The sequence below is a fragment of the Wasmannia auropunctata genome, unplaced genomic scaffold, assembly GCF_000956235.1.
Source record: "Wasmannia auropunctata unplaced genomic scaffold, wasmannia.A_1.0 LD335244.1, whole genome shotgun sequence".
NCBI classification, from domain to species: Eukaryota; Metazoa; Arthropoda; class Insecta; order Hymenoptera; family Formicidae; genus Wasmannia; species Wasmannia auropunctata.
In genome coordinates, this window is record NW_012027646.1 from 295534 (window position 1) to 311243 (window position 15710).

Genomic DNA, 15710 nt, shown 5'->3' on the forward strand with positions numbered 1-15710 from the left:
ATAAGCCGGGAAATGGAGCAGGGAGATTCAGTAAAAAAATTTCTTCTCCCCATCTTGAAGATATCTTTCGGGATTTCTTAGAAAGCGGGACTTCCTCTCTCAAAACTTTTGAGGGTGTCGGAACTTTAGGATTCCAGAATCGTCGAGCTTAGGACTTTAGCTACAGGTTGGCGTCTTGAATTCTCAAAATTGCAGGATCCGCGAGAAGATCTGCGAATTTAGTATTTTGTAGCTTTTAATCCTTTCAGGATTGAAGGAGAAGTTTAAGAGTTTTGAGACACGGAATTCTCTGTACTCGGGCATGTTAGTTTGACATGAATTTTTGGATCCTAAAATTTTTTGGGAGATTCTGGCTAAAAACACGTTCGCGGTTAAGCGAAATGAATTAACGAGGTTCAAATTATTAATAATTAATTAAAAATGGCTGTATCGATATTTTTGCGCAAAAACTTTAAAGCATATTGGTATGGAGAGCTTTCTCGGCTATAACAATGCCTAGGTTCTCTAAGCTTTTTAGTTTTTACAACGAGTACAAAGTTATTAAGTTTTATGCCTTAATCTCTCATAAAATGTGAATGGAGATTGAAAATCGAGGTATCTAACCTGAGACTTGCAATTAAGATTCGATTGTTTTTGACACGGAGTCATAGCTAGGTTTAATAAATATAAATATTGTACATAAATTGGATCTTAAAAATCACTTAATTTTTGAATTTCATTTATATAGTATAGTTATAATTTTTGTCAAATATATTTATGATATATATTTGAAACCACTGTTATTAAAATAGGCAAGAAAATTTTGCAAATTTATGTTTTTAACATAAGAATGTTATATACTTTTTTATCTGCTATTCTCAATATATATTTTATGTAAATTTTAACATTATATATGTATTATTTTTATGTGGCGTTATTATTTTTTGCAATAACCATAACTAATCGTAACGTTCTGTAGAACGCATTGTTTTAAGAAGAAACGAATGAAAAGTTACTCAGTTTGATATGAAACATCAGATTATGCACTCCACGTACCGTCTGTTTCCATTTGAATGTTTAAAGGTGACCTTTAGTCCTCCGCACCGTTTCAACGTATTACCATAAAAAAAATGAAAGAGTCCTTTTATATTGAGTAAAATGTGATGGCAAGTCAAGTTTCTATTTTTCTGCTAAAGTTTTGCAAGTTCACTTGAATAATCACAAAAATTTCACAAAAATGTTTTTGTAAAAGAACACTTTGTCACTTTAATATAACACGTGACACTTGATTATTAGAAGATGTTTACTTTAGTGAAGTGTTCCGGAAGATTAAAACTTTCGGAATACGACATTTCCACATGCACCTTAATAGTTTCGCTAAACTAATTATAGGACTTAATATTAGTTAAAATTAGTTATGAGACATAGCTTAGCTTAAGATTAAGATTCGTTACAGCTTGAAATTAACTTTTCGAGAACAATATGTTCTCGAAAAGTTAATTCTGTTCTAAAAATTAATGCTCGCTTTTGAAATTAAAAACGACGAAGTTCCGGCCACTTACGTGTGTCCCAGGCTTTTGTACGTGCGTACAAAGGTAAAGATCAATACTAAAATAAGCAAATAAATTTCAACGTCGAGAGCGCCCGGATTTCGTACATAAATCTCATGAAATATAGGGTATATATATATATATATATATATATATATATATGTATAGAGATACTAAAAGAAGTTGGCAAACTTTGCAAACATATTCTTTTATCGGCTTAAAATCGATTTTTCTTTAGCAATTGTATGTCATTTTTCTATATACAAGGTGCTAATTTTCAAAATTAAATATCTTCGTAATGATTGAAATTTGTTCTTGAATTCCTTTCAAAGTTAAACGATAGCCTGAAATCAAATTAAAGAGTAAAAGCTTTTATCATATTTATTTATATTTTATTCTAAAACTGTCAATTTGCAAAGTCTGTTATTGTCATTTATAAGACTGTCAATATCTTCGCACTTTCGCTGAGAGAAATTCAGCTGCGAATTAGACAAACAATACGTCGGGAAATTCCGGCTTCTTGAAAACTGCAGTGGTTTTCCGAATTTGTCGACATGTAAAAAGATATCGACATTTACAAATAGAAATTTCGTCGACAAGTTGAAATCTCGTGGAATTGTGTCGAAGAGAGTGTGCAAGCTCGAATTCGGGCGCGATGTATTGACACATCCTGGACCATGTTCTTCCTTTTTCTTTTCTGCCTTGATAGATTCGGAGGGTCGTGCGGATGGAAATAGCTCGCCCAGCGCGTACGAAAATTCCTATTCAATGTCCCCTTTATTCCCCATTTTTCCTATTTGCTGCTTCCATTTTATCGCCCGCAGAAGCGGAGATTTTAAGAATACGAAGAACGATAAACTTTTGCGAAGTGGCGAAAGCGCCGATCTTAAAAAATTGAGTATACGGAGAATTCGCAATCGCGAAGTCACATTTATGCACAGTGAGAAACTTTCGAAATTCAAAGAATCAAGGATCTAAAACTAAATATTTGAGCAGATAAAAGTGCCAATGGTCAAATACTCGAAGAATGAAAGTTTCGCCGCGTCATGCATTTTAGAAGTCTTGGAAAATTCAAGGAAAACTTTTTAAAGAAGAAAAAATTTTGAGTATTAGAAAGTTGACTTTTGATTAATATTTATTTTTAATTAAACGCGGAATCGTTATTTTGTTCAATGATAAATCTAAAGATAGGAACGATGACATATTGAGGATAATGGCAAAATATTAGTTTATTGACTTGGAAAGAACCTGAGATGAAAAAAAATAAAAACTGTCGGATGTTAGAGATTATTTCGAAGTGGAAGCATGGGGGGAGGGGGAGGGGGAGGATATGGCGCAAAAATCTGCAGACGAATTCAATTTTATAGGCTTGTAGCGAGCGCTATTAAAGCGGTATCACGTTGCTGTTGCATCACGTTCCATCACTTTTGAGTGCTTAATATGGCCGCCATCGCGCCATTAAGCATATCGATGCGGCCTTTGCGTCGCTGTAAATTTCGATTAACGGATGGCTTCGCCGATGCATAATAACAAACGACTCGCTATTCACGCGAGAGGTAGCTTAGTGATATTGACAACGGGGATTTATGTCCACCATGATTAATCTATTACCGACTCGTGTAAAATGGATCTTCGATTTCCAGCACTACTGAGTTTCTCTGCTTGGGACCGTGACAGCCAAAATTTAATTAATGAAGAAAAAAATGAAAGAATAAAAAATATGAAATGAAAAAAATTGTAAAAAAAGATTTAAAGAATTGTTAATTTTTTTTGAAAATGTTTAGCAATAAAGAGATCAAGAATTCAGAATTGCGAAAGATTAAAAGTAACATTCCAAACACACTGGAAAGTTTTTTGTATTTTTTAAAGTGTATAAATTTAAATTAAAACAATATTGAATTTTTTCCCGGTTATTTTTAGCTAAACATTAACGTAACTTCTCAAACTTTCGATTTATGCAATTTATTTTGAATTTTAATTCTACAAAATTTTTTTATTTTTGTAAAATGTAAAGATTAATAGACTTACAATTAGTCCTTTTATTATATTCTCAGATTTTCATAATTTTCCCACTAAGTATATAGTATGTTTTATTATAAATATATATTTTAATTTCAATATATTAAAAATTATATTAAATTAAAAATAGAATAAAAATTACTTCTGAATCGTTTAAGAAATCGTCATTAAAAAAATAGCACGTCGTATCATCATCAGCAGAATAACACTTTTTCGAAGTGTTATCTTCGATATCTTCGAGGAGACACTTTGAGCCTCTCACTCAGTCAGATTAATCACTGACACGAAGAAAAGCGATCGCGCGACGGTCAATAATGCGACGGCGTCGATATCGAATCATTAATAATCCCTTTCCTTTAATGGCATCCTTCGGCAATCTTGATCGCACAAAAGAACGAGCCTGATCCATAATGAACTTTTTCACAGCGCGACATAATTTATAGATTTTGCTTTCTCGATTTTGTATAACTTACGCGGCTGAATTTGATATCCTTCGACTTTCTATTATATTTACACACGGATCTTTCCATGAAATTGAGCCCAATCAGATTTAATTTTATTTTCTTTCGTGTAAAACCGACGGATTTAATAACCGTAATTCACGTTTCGAGATTTTAATCACGTACATGGCTTGCGATTGCAACTTCTTGATCCCGAGAACAGATAATGTGTTTGCGTGTAGAATTCAGAAGAGTTTTTATTTTTAATCTGCTACCAATAAATTGTGTACAAATTCGTATATGCAAAATTTTATTGAAACACAATTCGCAATGAACTTGAATATAAGAAATCAAGAGAGGGAAATGTAATCATTCTTTCATTTATATATAATTAAAATTCGAATTTGAATCACATTTTCTTGTTACACATCGTAATTATATTTTCTTATTATCGCGCGACGATATTTGATTCTCAGAATAAGTTGATTCCTATACAAGCTTTCTAAGAGTGAAACTTCCGGAACAGATATACCTCGTGCCCTCAAAGTGACTCAACCGCTTCTTTGCGAACGTTTAAAACAGACGGCAATTGTCGTGGAAACTGGCCGCGTTTATCGCGCACAGGCTGTTGGCGCTCGTCCCGGTAGTGATGCGGCAACCGCGAACAACAAACGCGACGTAATGCGACGTAATCCCGCGTACGCGGAAACGCGTACGGTGGTGCATTATTGCGACAGTAAACGGAGAAACGAGCGGGCAGGGGATTAACGATCGGTTGCACACGTACACACACATACGCACGCACATTTGTGCCGTGAGCCTGGATGACATATAGCTTGCATCGGCAGCGTGAGCTGTAAGTCGGCCAGAAGTAGCGGAGTAGTAAATGATGGTTGCATGTCATTTGTCGATGGGGGTGGTGCCGTCGCCGCGGTATTATTCACACGAGTCTCTCTCTCTCTCTCTCTCTCTCTCTCTTCCTCTTTCTCTTCTTCTCCCCATTCCTATCCTTTGATAAATACCGGTTGAAGCGAGAGCATATAATCTCGGTTTCGATGCTATAGACATGGAATTGAGCCCAGTGATTACATCGCGCTATTTGCCCTCTCGACGTGAGCGTGATTTTAGAATTTAGCATATTGTCGCGCGACATCCCCGAATCTTTCGGGTTTCTGTGGACTACGAAGGAATTGTCACTGCCGCTTGTACGTGGAACCTCAACGCTTCTTACGTTCCACAAAGTGCAACACGTAAAAACTACATTTCTCAGATTGTCGTGTGAACTTCCGCCCATAAAATCTAAGGGCGACGATCACGAACGCGGTGAAAGTTCTGTTCAGTAATTTTTCTCTTTGTCACGGAAAAAGAGCCGCATCGGAAGAGAGAATCGCAGCGTGCTTGTTGAATGTCGGCGGAAAGAAAATGCAGATGTTTTGAAATTATTTATTTGAAAATCAGTGTAAATGTACAAACTTTGTACAATCCCCAAGAAGATATTGAAATTAAAATCTGACATGCGGCAGAATATCTTGTTTTATAAATTTTCATTTTGTTTTCTCTTCTAAAATTATTCCAAATTATTGAATTTTGTTCAGAAAACGAGAAAAAGGTCTTAAATTTATTGCGCGGGATTATTTATGACCATCGGTGTTACTGTCGTATTTTCCCACATTTACATAATTGAATTCCTCGCGATTTTACAATGATTCCGCGATAAACACGCTGAATTAATCTCGAGTATCAATGTAACGCGGTATAAAACGTAGCTTATATTGGCTTGATTATGAATCGATCGTTATTGCGAATCGGAATGCGAGAATCTCTGAGAAGGCGTTTTAGTAGTAGTTGAGATAATGAGCTCTCTCTCTCTCTCTCTCTCTCTCTCTCTCTCTCGATAGGTTATCGAGGATTTGTAGAGAAGCAAGTTTCCGTTATCGGCTGCGGAATCCGGGACTCGAGAAGGAGATTGTAGGCGTTCAGTATCCGAGGCGATAAGCTACTCTACGAACTATGCATTGCAGCAAGCAGAGCATCCTTGAATCTCTTTTTTCTGTTTACCGGAACGTCGGAAGTTAAAGTTTGCCGGTGCGCTCGAGGATCTAAAACAGTTAATTAAATTCACGCTGCTTACAGAATTTGGTGGGATTGGCAGTTATAGGTGCGTTCGCCCGCGCGGCCAGATAAGCACTTATAATACAAGTAATTATCGTAATCCTTTCACGTTCCTCGTCGCACTCGTGATTCTTGCATTCGTCTTGCGAAAGAGCTTTCGCATTAAAAAAATTGCGAAATTAAACTTTTAATTGCTTATTTTACTTCAACGTTCTCTTCATTAAGTATTTTCCTTAAACTTTTTCTTTATTATCGCTTGAAGAATGATTTAAGAATGGTTTCTCCTCTCTCGTAAGAAACAATTGATAATTAATTGCAAGATTATACATGATCCACATATATTTTGTAAATGAAACCAGAAATGTCTTTTGTCACAATTATTTCGCTTTGTAGAATTTCTTTTTCAATTATATCATTCGTAGAATTTTTTTTTCAATTATATCTCGTCTCGTTCATCAGTCGTAGGTATAAAAACGGCCTTTTATATACGTAACGGACAAAATAGATGTGCACTCTACAATAACCATGAAAAGACCACGAAATCGAATTCCATCCGGATATAGGAATACTCGGAAATTCGAGTACACTATTAAAATCGAAACTACTCTAGTTTATCGTACTATCGTGCCTCAAAGAGTTAAATCCGGACCGAAAATTCGCACCGGATATGCAAAATAGAGTGAGGGGGCCCGGAGAGAGTAAATTGGCACTATCGATCTGCCATAGCGAAGTACAAGTGGATAAGCCAAGATATCTCGAGTGGCAGCCTGTACACACACACCGGGTGATTCGCAATGATCCAACCTATCATGTTCACGCCTCGCGCCGACAAAAGCTGTCGCGACAAAATGCGAATCGATAGGTCCTGCGTTTCGAACTCTCTCACTTTCCCTCTCTCTCTTTTTCTGTCTTCCTCCCCCTTCTCTCTCTCTTTCTTTCTTTCTCTCTCTCTTTAGCAACGATTTTCCTTAAGAGTTTGTGCAAACATTTCGTATTCATTCGAGAGATCGATCGCTGCATTGTTTCGTTTTGAATGCTACAGCGTGACCTGAGAAAGTGTGAAATCTTAAGAAACTAATGTTACCGAAGCAAAAACGTCACTTTTTTTCCTTTACTTTTCTTAATTTATCATATGCATTGAATTCAGCTTTTATACAGATTTCAAAAAATTGCAAGAAATGTGCTTTTTCAATTAAATGTTAACAATTTGAGAGAAAGCATTAATATTGAGACAGTTGAAGAACTTAAATTATTAATTGTTACGTCAGGCTTCTGGTCTCATTTTTTACAATTTTAGGTAATTAATTCCAAAATTCCAAAAATCCAGTATGTAATGTAAATAGGTAATTAATTCCAAAAGCACATAAGAAATTTATTTGGACTTAACATGAGTTTTACATGTTTTATTGCTCCCTGTTTGTATATTTCATACACAACGTATTTCGAGTTATGATTTTTAGTGCAACCAGACTTTTTTACATACTGGATTTTTCGGTCAGAGAGATTTTTCGATGTGATACTCTCCACGTGGGAAGTTTGTTAAAGAGATTCTACCTGCTTGCTATTGCGTAGCAATACAACATAATCTTTTTTTATATGACCTTTCGTTTCTCGTTTCGACATATTTTTAGAATAACGAAGGCTTGCAATTTTTTTTGCATGAACTTTCTTTAAAAGCTATTTTCGGTATTTAATGAAGTTTTTAATCATTTCTTTATACTTTTGCAAATATTTTTGAAACTCATGACCTTTATATAAACGTAATAAAAGCCGAAATAACATTTTAGGTTTTAGTTGGAAAAAAATTGGAGTTTACATCTTTATTAATCTTAAATAATTTTTGCTTTAAATTTTATTTTTTCTTAGAAAAGGATACAAAAAGATATAATCAAATCAGCTCATAATTATTAATTTGGCAAGGAATAAGTATTTTATGTACTGTTTTATATGTACAAATATAAAATAGGTATTAGAGGAAAATTAATTAATTTTCTTAATTCGTTAGTTCTGAACAGTCGATAGATAATCTACGTTACGTGACAACCGTATACGCATGTCCGACACGTTGGAATGCGGGATTGTCACCGTAGGCCGTCCACAAGAACCGCTTCCTAATTAAACGGTCCATTATCGATCGGCTAACGTGATTCCGCCGACGCGACGCATTTATCAGTTTTCATATTAATATCAAATCAAACACGTAATAAGTCGCAATAACATTTCAACATCGTCTTTTGTGGCTAAATCGCTTATTTGAGTAGTAAAGAACAGTTAAAGTCAGACATTGTTTGAGTAGTCGAGCTCAGTTGTAGACAGACATTGCGGAAGAAGATCTTTAAGTAGTAAAGACCTAACTAGATCAGACACGTCTCCCTCGAGTGAAGTAGTGAAAGACCGCGATGGGACATTTCTTTTGTCAGATGCTGTTTCTCCTTTATATCATCATTTGAATAGATTTTTTTATATTAAAAAATATTATAAAAATATGTTTTGTATAAATTAAAAAGTTTTTTTTATAATATAATAACTAAAACTAATTTATACTAATCGAGAACAGCAAGTGGAAATGTTGCTGTACATTATGTTAATATATGTATTTCTGATACAATATTATGTATACACGATTTTGCCAAAAGAAAGTAAATACAGTTCCAATTGGGAGCTTTCAATTAATTGCGAATGATCGATATGTTACGTTAATTAATAGGTGTTCCATGTAATTAATTATGCGAATTATCGCTTAATATCGGCCTTTAGCGCAAGTTTACCAGCAAAAAGTCGAGAATTACAATAATCGGTAATCTGTACTTTTCCTCGATTAGCTTAAACATGAATAATTAATTAAAGTGTGCACTCTTCGCGAGGAGAAAAGCGGATCTTTCGCCTGTCGCCGATACTCGCTGTTATTAATATATTAGCAGTCTCGCGTAAGGACGCGCCGACGATGTGTGTCTCACGTAATTACGTTAAAGCTTCTCTTCGTGAATAATAAAATTAAGGACACGTTTTGGTCCCATTCCGTTCGTTAGTTCAGGCTGCTGAACCTTGACGAGGCGCGCGGACGTGTCCCTGTCGACAGGACACTTACAATTAACCGTATTTCCATGCGTGTCCTACCCGACTAGGAACAGTTTAACCAGAGCACACATTCGCTAGGATCAAGTCCTGTTACCGGAAATCAATTCTCGTCTCTCGTCCCTTCAAATTCCTCGTCTCGTTGACATCATAGAATTAATTGACCCGCTTCATTCATCAATCTTTGACCATTAAATTTGATTTATTATATTATACTTGTTAAAAAACGGAAATTAGAGAGGATTATTATTATATTTTTTTATCTACACCGAATAAATAAATTGTTTAAAAATCTTGGCATTTTAAGTAAATTATTTTGTAAATTATTTTGTTTATTTGTATCTGTGTAACGTTTGAATAACATTTAATTACATGTTACTCAATAATGAGACAATTAAAATCTCTTGGACTCTTTTATCCTCAGGTTTTAATCTGCGGAATTTTGATCTTAAAATTGTAAAAGTAAAATATCGAATCTATAAATTTTAGAATAATTGACTCTCGCGAAAATCTATTCTATTTCAAAATTTTTTTCCCTCGTCCTTGTCCCTCGGAAACGATACACTTTCCCTTGAAGTTACTATCCGCGCTTAATCGGTCGATCTTTTGTAAAGTTTCTCGGCGAACGAATAATTATACCTGATGAATATTCCATTTGATCCGACTTCGTCCTTCGTCCCCTTCCCCTCTCCGCTCATTAAGAACCGTCATTCTTGAAATCTATTTCCTTGCTAATGAATCCTTGGTTTCGCGAATTTTTTACTCTTCAAATTTTCATAATCTTTGAAAATTACCTCATCGCGATTTTAGGGAATGTGAGTTACAGAATTTTTTGCCTCTCCCAATTGATTGTCTCGAGTTTATGTTCTACGAATCTTTGAACATTTAACAATTTCTGTAATTATCCTCTTTTTTGTAATGCAAAATGTATCATGTTAGTCATGTACAGCAGTTTCTTCAAAAGCGAACTGAAAATAGAAGATCGATATTTCTAATGTACCCAATACAGTTCAAGACAGAGGTTACCAAGTATCCTTGGAGTAGCAATAGTAGAAACAGCGGCCGTGATTGACCGACACAGGACACGAATCCTTTCCTCCCCCGGGGGAGAAATTAAAGCGGCGAATCCCGTGAGTGCGTGTTATTTCTGCGCATCGATCCTTCGTTTCCTCCTGTTCATTTCTCCCGTGCACGCCCGCCGTCTTTCCTTTGTGGGCCGCCGCGGTCTATATTTGACCCCACTTCGGCTAAATTAAGTCGTCGTTTAACGCAACCGCAAGTCGTGCCGGGAAATCGCGATCCGTGATTAAAGATGCTTTAATTCAGTCGAGACACTTTGAGTTTGATTGCACTTTTGAACTTAATTCTTTTTTTGTTAAATTTTAATATCTATTATCTTTAATATTTAATGTTATTGCTATATTATCAATATAGTCAAATAAATAAAAAGCGCTTTTCTACAACAAATTAATAACAGAGATGACGAATGTAATGGGAATAATAATCGTTATTTACGAAATTATGAATCGTAGATTTATGAGAGATTATTATTAATTATCAGAGAAGTTATTATTCGGGTTTTAAAATATGTCAATACTCATTCCATAAATCAAATTCAAAATTTTCAAGATATTTATATTAAATTTAGCATGCTTTTATTCAGATAGTATTTGATATCGCAGTAACATTCAATTTGCAAAAGTATATTAATGAAAATTGACAGAAAATTATCGATTACTAAATAATGGAAATAATGCTTGTATTTTTCATTTTCATCAATTCTCCGAAGCTTGTTTCGGTTTCACAATTCCGTTTTTGTCGAGCAAGGGACTCGCTTGGGACGTCTTTATGCAATTTTCTTTCGGTGTCGGGACACGGAGGTCCCGATGCTACTCGTTGCCAGCTGCACTCGTTGTATTGCAATGCAAGTATCAAGTAAGCATCACCGGTCGCTCGCCACCGGGTGATCCATTATGCATAAGCGCTCGTTTCGGCCAACAAAGAGCCTTGAGCTCCTCCGGAGCGACTCGTAAAAGCGAGCCACCTATCACGCGAGAAGACCGATGCGAGTCCGGGGTAATGTCGGCGATAAATAGCGCGGTTTATGCGCCCTTACGCCAATTCCGCCCGCCCCGGCCACCCCAAATCGCTCGAAATAGCGACTGCCGTTCTACGAATAGCATCGCTCAGACTGCTTCTTCCTTTCCGGCTCGATTCTCCCCCTCGGCAGCTAACGTTTCACTTGACGTTCGCAGATTTTTAACCCCTTTTGTTTCGGATACGTCGGCGATAATTAGCGGCCCTTATTCGAATTTCGCCCGGCTTCCGAATTACGCCAAGTGGAAGGCTACGAATGGATCCGCGCACCCCGGAGATTCCGTTTCCGCTGATTCTTTCGTAGGCAGACAATATTTCATTCGGAATGTCGGTGGGAAATTTCTATCCCTTCCGTTATAGATTTTCCAGATACGAACGTAATAACATTGGCGATAAAATAGCGTGGTTTACACGAGCCTGTGACATTTTCACACAGCCCGTTTCCGCCCATTCTCCATCCTCCGCTCAAAATCGTTTGAAAGAGCCGGGTAGCGTTTTATTCAGAATACCGCGTGGCGAAATGTTTTATAACCTTTTTTATTTTAAGTTCCGTGTAAATATGGGCACAGCATTGTCGGCAATAAATAGCGCCCTTATGTGCTAATACACGAACTCATCCACCCTCGCTCCAAATTGCCCGAAATAGCTGCAAGTCTATGAATAACGTTGTTCTCCAGGTTCTTTTTTATATCGTTTATTACTCTTATGGACAAATAACACACTTTGTTCGGGAAAGTTATGGAATTTATCCCCTTTGTTTTTCAAGGTTGTACAAATATAGACACAGGAATGTCGAGAATAAATTGGACCCCTCGCGAGCATGCCCTTACGCGATTTCCACTCTTTCCCGTCAAAGACACTCGAAATAGGCCAGCAGCATTTTATTCGGAACACTGGGAAAGTTTAATTCTTTCGTTCCGGCTTTTCCAAATGTGGACGCGGTAATGTAGCGACGGTAAATAGTACCCTTACGTGGATTCCACGCCCCTCTCTCTTTCCTCGAATTACTCGAAATAGTCTGTAAATAGCACCCTTTTACTCTTCAGGTTTTCGTTACCGGCGATTATTCTTGCTTTCGGACAGTTAGCAGTTTTATTCGAGATGCTGGAAAATCTCGTTCTCTCATTTTAGATTCGCCAAATATGGATACGGTAATGCCGATGATAAATGTGCGTCTTTACGCACTCCTGCGCAATTTGCATCCACTCGTCTCTCGTAAATTGCGAAATAGGCAAGCAACATTTATTTTATTCAGGGCACTAGGAAATCGTTGGCATTCGCCGATTTCTTATTTTTAATATTTTGTAATATTATTAACTATGTTAAATATCCAGATAAGATGTGACAGTTAAATATCACATGTGTGAAAAATTTAATTTTCACAAATAAAATTTTTCTCAACATCAGGTAAAATATAATAATTAAATGTCATATGCAAAGTTTAAATATTACTTAATATATTGTGTATGAAATATTATTTAAGTTTTACGTCTCTGTTGTGAACCGCGAATGTACAGTCTTAATTTTCGGGCTGTCCCTTTACTGACTCCCGGGGACTCATTTTCTCGCGCACTTTATGCAAACTATATCCTGCAAGCTCACCTCGAACAAGTGTTAGGATCCCCAGCGGCATCACCAGGATGGCGACCATAAGATCCGTGATCGCCAGGCTCATCAAGAAATAATTAGTAACATTTTGCAACCGTCGCTCCCAAGCGATCGCCAGGCATACCAGGATATTCCCCGCGGCCGTTCCCAGAACCAGGACGAGCGCCAGCATCGCCCACCAATTGTTGAGCTCCTCCGTGTCGCTCTGGCTTCCGGCGGGGCTCGCGCTCGTCGCCTCCACGTCGATTTCGCTGCTGTTCGGTGAGGAAACGACATCCCACAGGGTACTCAACGAGTAATCGTAAGGATCTGTCAAGACAATTTGCTCGGTCGTCGATCTCGTCATCGCTTGTCAGTCAAAACTTTCATCCACCAAGACGCGCACTTTTACGGTATTCGAGGGCTCTGCATCTGAAAGCGCACCGTTCAGAATTCGTCGTGGGATATACCGAATTTTTCCAAGTTTGGAGTTTTCGAAATAACGACAGATTTATTTCAAGATTAATAGCCGGAAATATGTTGGAGGATTTGAGGATTTATGAAATGGTGGAATCAAGAGGATTTACAAGGGATATAAACAATCCGGTTAAATAATCTAATTAAAAGACGTCATACGGCACTGTAGAATTTGAGAAAGAGAGAGAGAGGATTGAAATTGACCAGAACGATAAAACAAAATGAAATATTTTAGGAGCCAAAAATTCGAGGAACGGAAGCTCAGGCAGGTAGGATATTGGAGACGGAAAATTTAGAATGCCAGGAATTTACGAAATAAAAATTTGAGCGAAACAAGAATTCAATGTTAAAAGTTTGCTGAGACAAGAATGTAGCAAATTAAAAATTGGTGAACTTTAAAAATTCGAAGAAAAACGGCAAATGTCTGAAAGTACAAAGATTCGCGATTTAAAGTCGTAAATATAAAAATTCGAAAATCTATTACAATCTAAAAGTGCGTAAAATTGCGAGAAACTTCAAAATCTAATAATTTGAAAATTTTAAGATAATTCGATGATTTACAAATAGAGCTTTTTATAGAGTTCTTAACAACGCTGTACGTTTCGAGCTGGAAATACATTTCTCAAAAACTCGGATAAATTATTTTTGATGTAAGATAGTAAAATTGCAAAATTTTTCCTTTGGAGGAAGACCTTTCCGGAAGAGGCCATTCCGACTGCGTCTTCCGCGAATTACGAGTATCGATAGCGATTCAATTTCATCGATGCGACTGATCCGATATACCGGGTGATATATCGATGGAAAACGAGGATTACGTGTTCAACAGGTTACATCGGCGAGCGGATCGCTTAAGCGAGCATTCGCGTACATTACCGTCATTAATATATACGAGAGCGTACTTTCAAATTTTCCTACAATTAATCTGTCGCGATTTCAATTGAGTCGGTAGTCTCGGAAAATCTTGGATTTAGAAGCATTTTTCTGTGTGTCTCAGGTTGATTCATGATCTGATGTGTACCTGGATGTAGAACGGACGCTGGAAAAAGAAAAGTTAACGGCCTTAAGATTTTAAAATTTGTGATAAATCGCAAAGTTTCAGTAGTTTTGGGAATTGAAGATATGAAAGTTTTAACGGGTGTTCTTTAAGGAACTTAGGGAATTAAAAACAAAAGAAAGTCAGTAATTTTAAGAGGTATAAACACGTAAAACAAAATTTGTGAAGATTCATTTTAAAGGATTCTTTCCAAAACTTGAAAATTTACGAAAATGGAAAGTAAATCGATAAAATAAATTTGAGAAAGTTTATGGATTTAAGACCTTATAGTTTGCAGAGTTTTCATCATTTCAAGAATTTAAATTAATAAAATCTTTAAGAGAGTAGATTTAATAGAAATTCTTAAGCAATCAAAACTTTTTGGAGGATCATTTTAAAGATTTAAGAAAATGAATTAAACTGTTAAAATAGATTAAGTCAACAAAAAGTGAATTTCAAGAAATTCAACTAGGACTTTGAGGTCTTGGAATTTCTAGTTTCAGAAACTTGTATGATAAAAATCGATTTAATTAAAGAAGCAGTCATTTTCAACGAATTTTTTTGTAAATAAAAAGACACATATGCACAATCAAAAAATTAAAAAATTGATAATTTTGAAATTTTAGAATTTCCACAACTTTTTAAAAATATAGATTATAAAACCGAGTTCAATGGAGGAACTAAAATTTTTAAGAGAATTTTTCTAAAGGTACAAAAATTGAAGGAAATAAATTATTAACATGTATAAAATAAGCAAAATAATTTTGATGGTATTTAAGGAAATTAGGAAACGGAGGTTCTGGAATTTTCATACAGTGTTTCAGGAATTTCAATTGAACAAGTGGAGTTAACGGAAACTAGGAGAACTAAAATTTGCCGGATATTTCGGAAAACCGCAGAATCGGGACGCACATTGTTCGATGAACTTTCCTCCATGGTGAACGGACACTTGAGGGGTCCCGAAGGGCTTTCCGCGGTGGTTTCAAACGCGCGCGTCTCTGATAACAGGGATACCCGGGGGTGGCGACGGGCGAGTGATTCGCGGGTCGACCTCGGAACCGAGCGCGAAGGGCGAACAACGCGATCCACGGGGGTTGCTTCGCCGTGGACTACTAGCCCACTGGCTTTCATTTCGCCACCGTCATCCCCACCGGCTGTCTCGCCGGTGCTTCTCAACCCCCGGCGAGGGTTTTGCGACGCGCAAGCGTTGCCGCGCACGGCCTGCCCACATCGGGACACCTGTTCGTCCTTCGTCGTATCCCCTTGTATCAGATGCACGCGAGATGCAATGTCTTAGCAATAAATAATTGATGACACTTCTGCCTTTCCAATGAAAACTGT

General features: G+C 36.7%; 1 protein-coding gene across 1 annotated transcript in view; it reads right to left on the reverse strand.

Moving 5' to 3' along the window:
* LOC105457381 (5-hydroxytryptamine receptor 2A) overlaps positions 1–12990 on the reverse strand; it is a 31000-nt gene extending 18010 nt beyond the window's left edge. Inside the window, exon 1 of the mRNA XM_011702016.1 lies at positions 12875–12990. Within this exon, the coding sequence (XP_011700318.1) occupies positions 12875–12947 (73 nt within the window). The 5' untranslated portion in view covers positions 12948–12990. The remainder of the gene's footprint in view (positions 1–12874) is intronic.
* Between the last annotated feature and the right edge of the window lie 2720 nt (positions 12991–15710).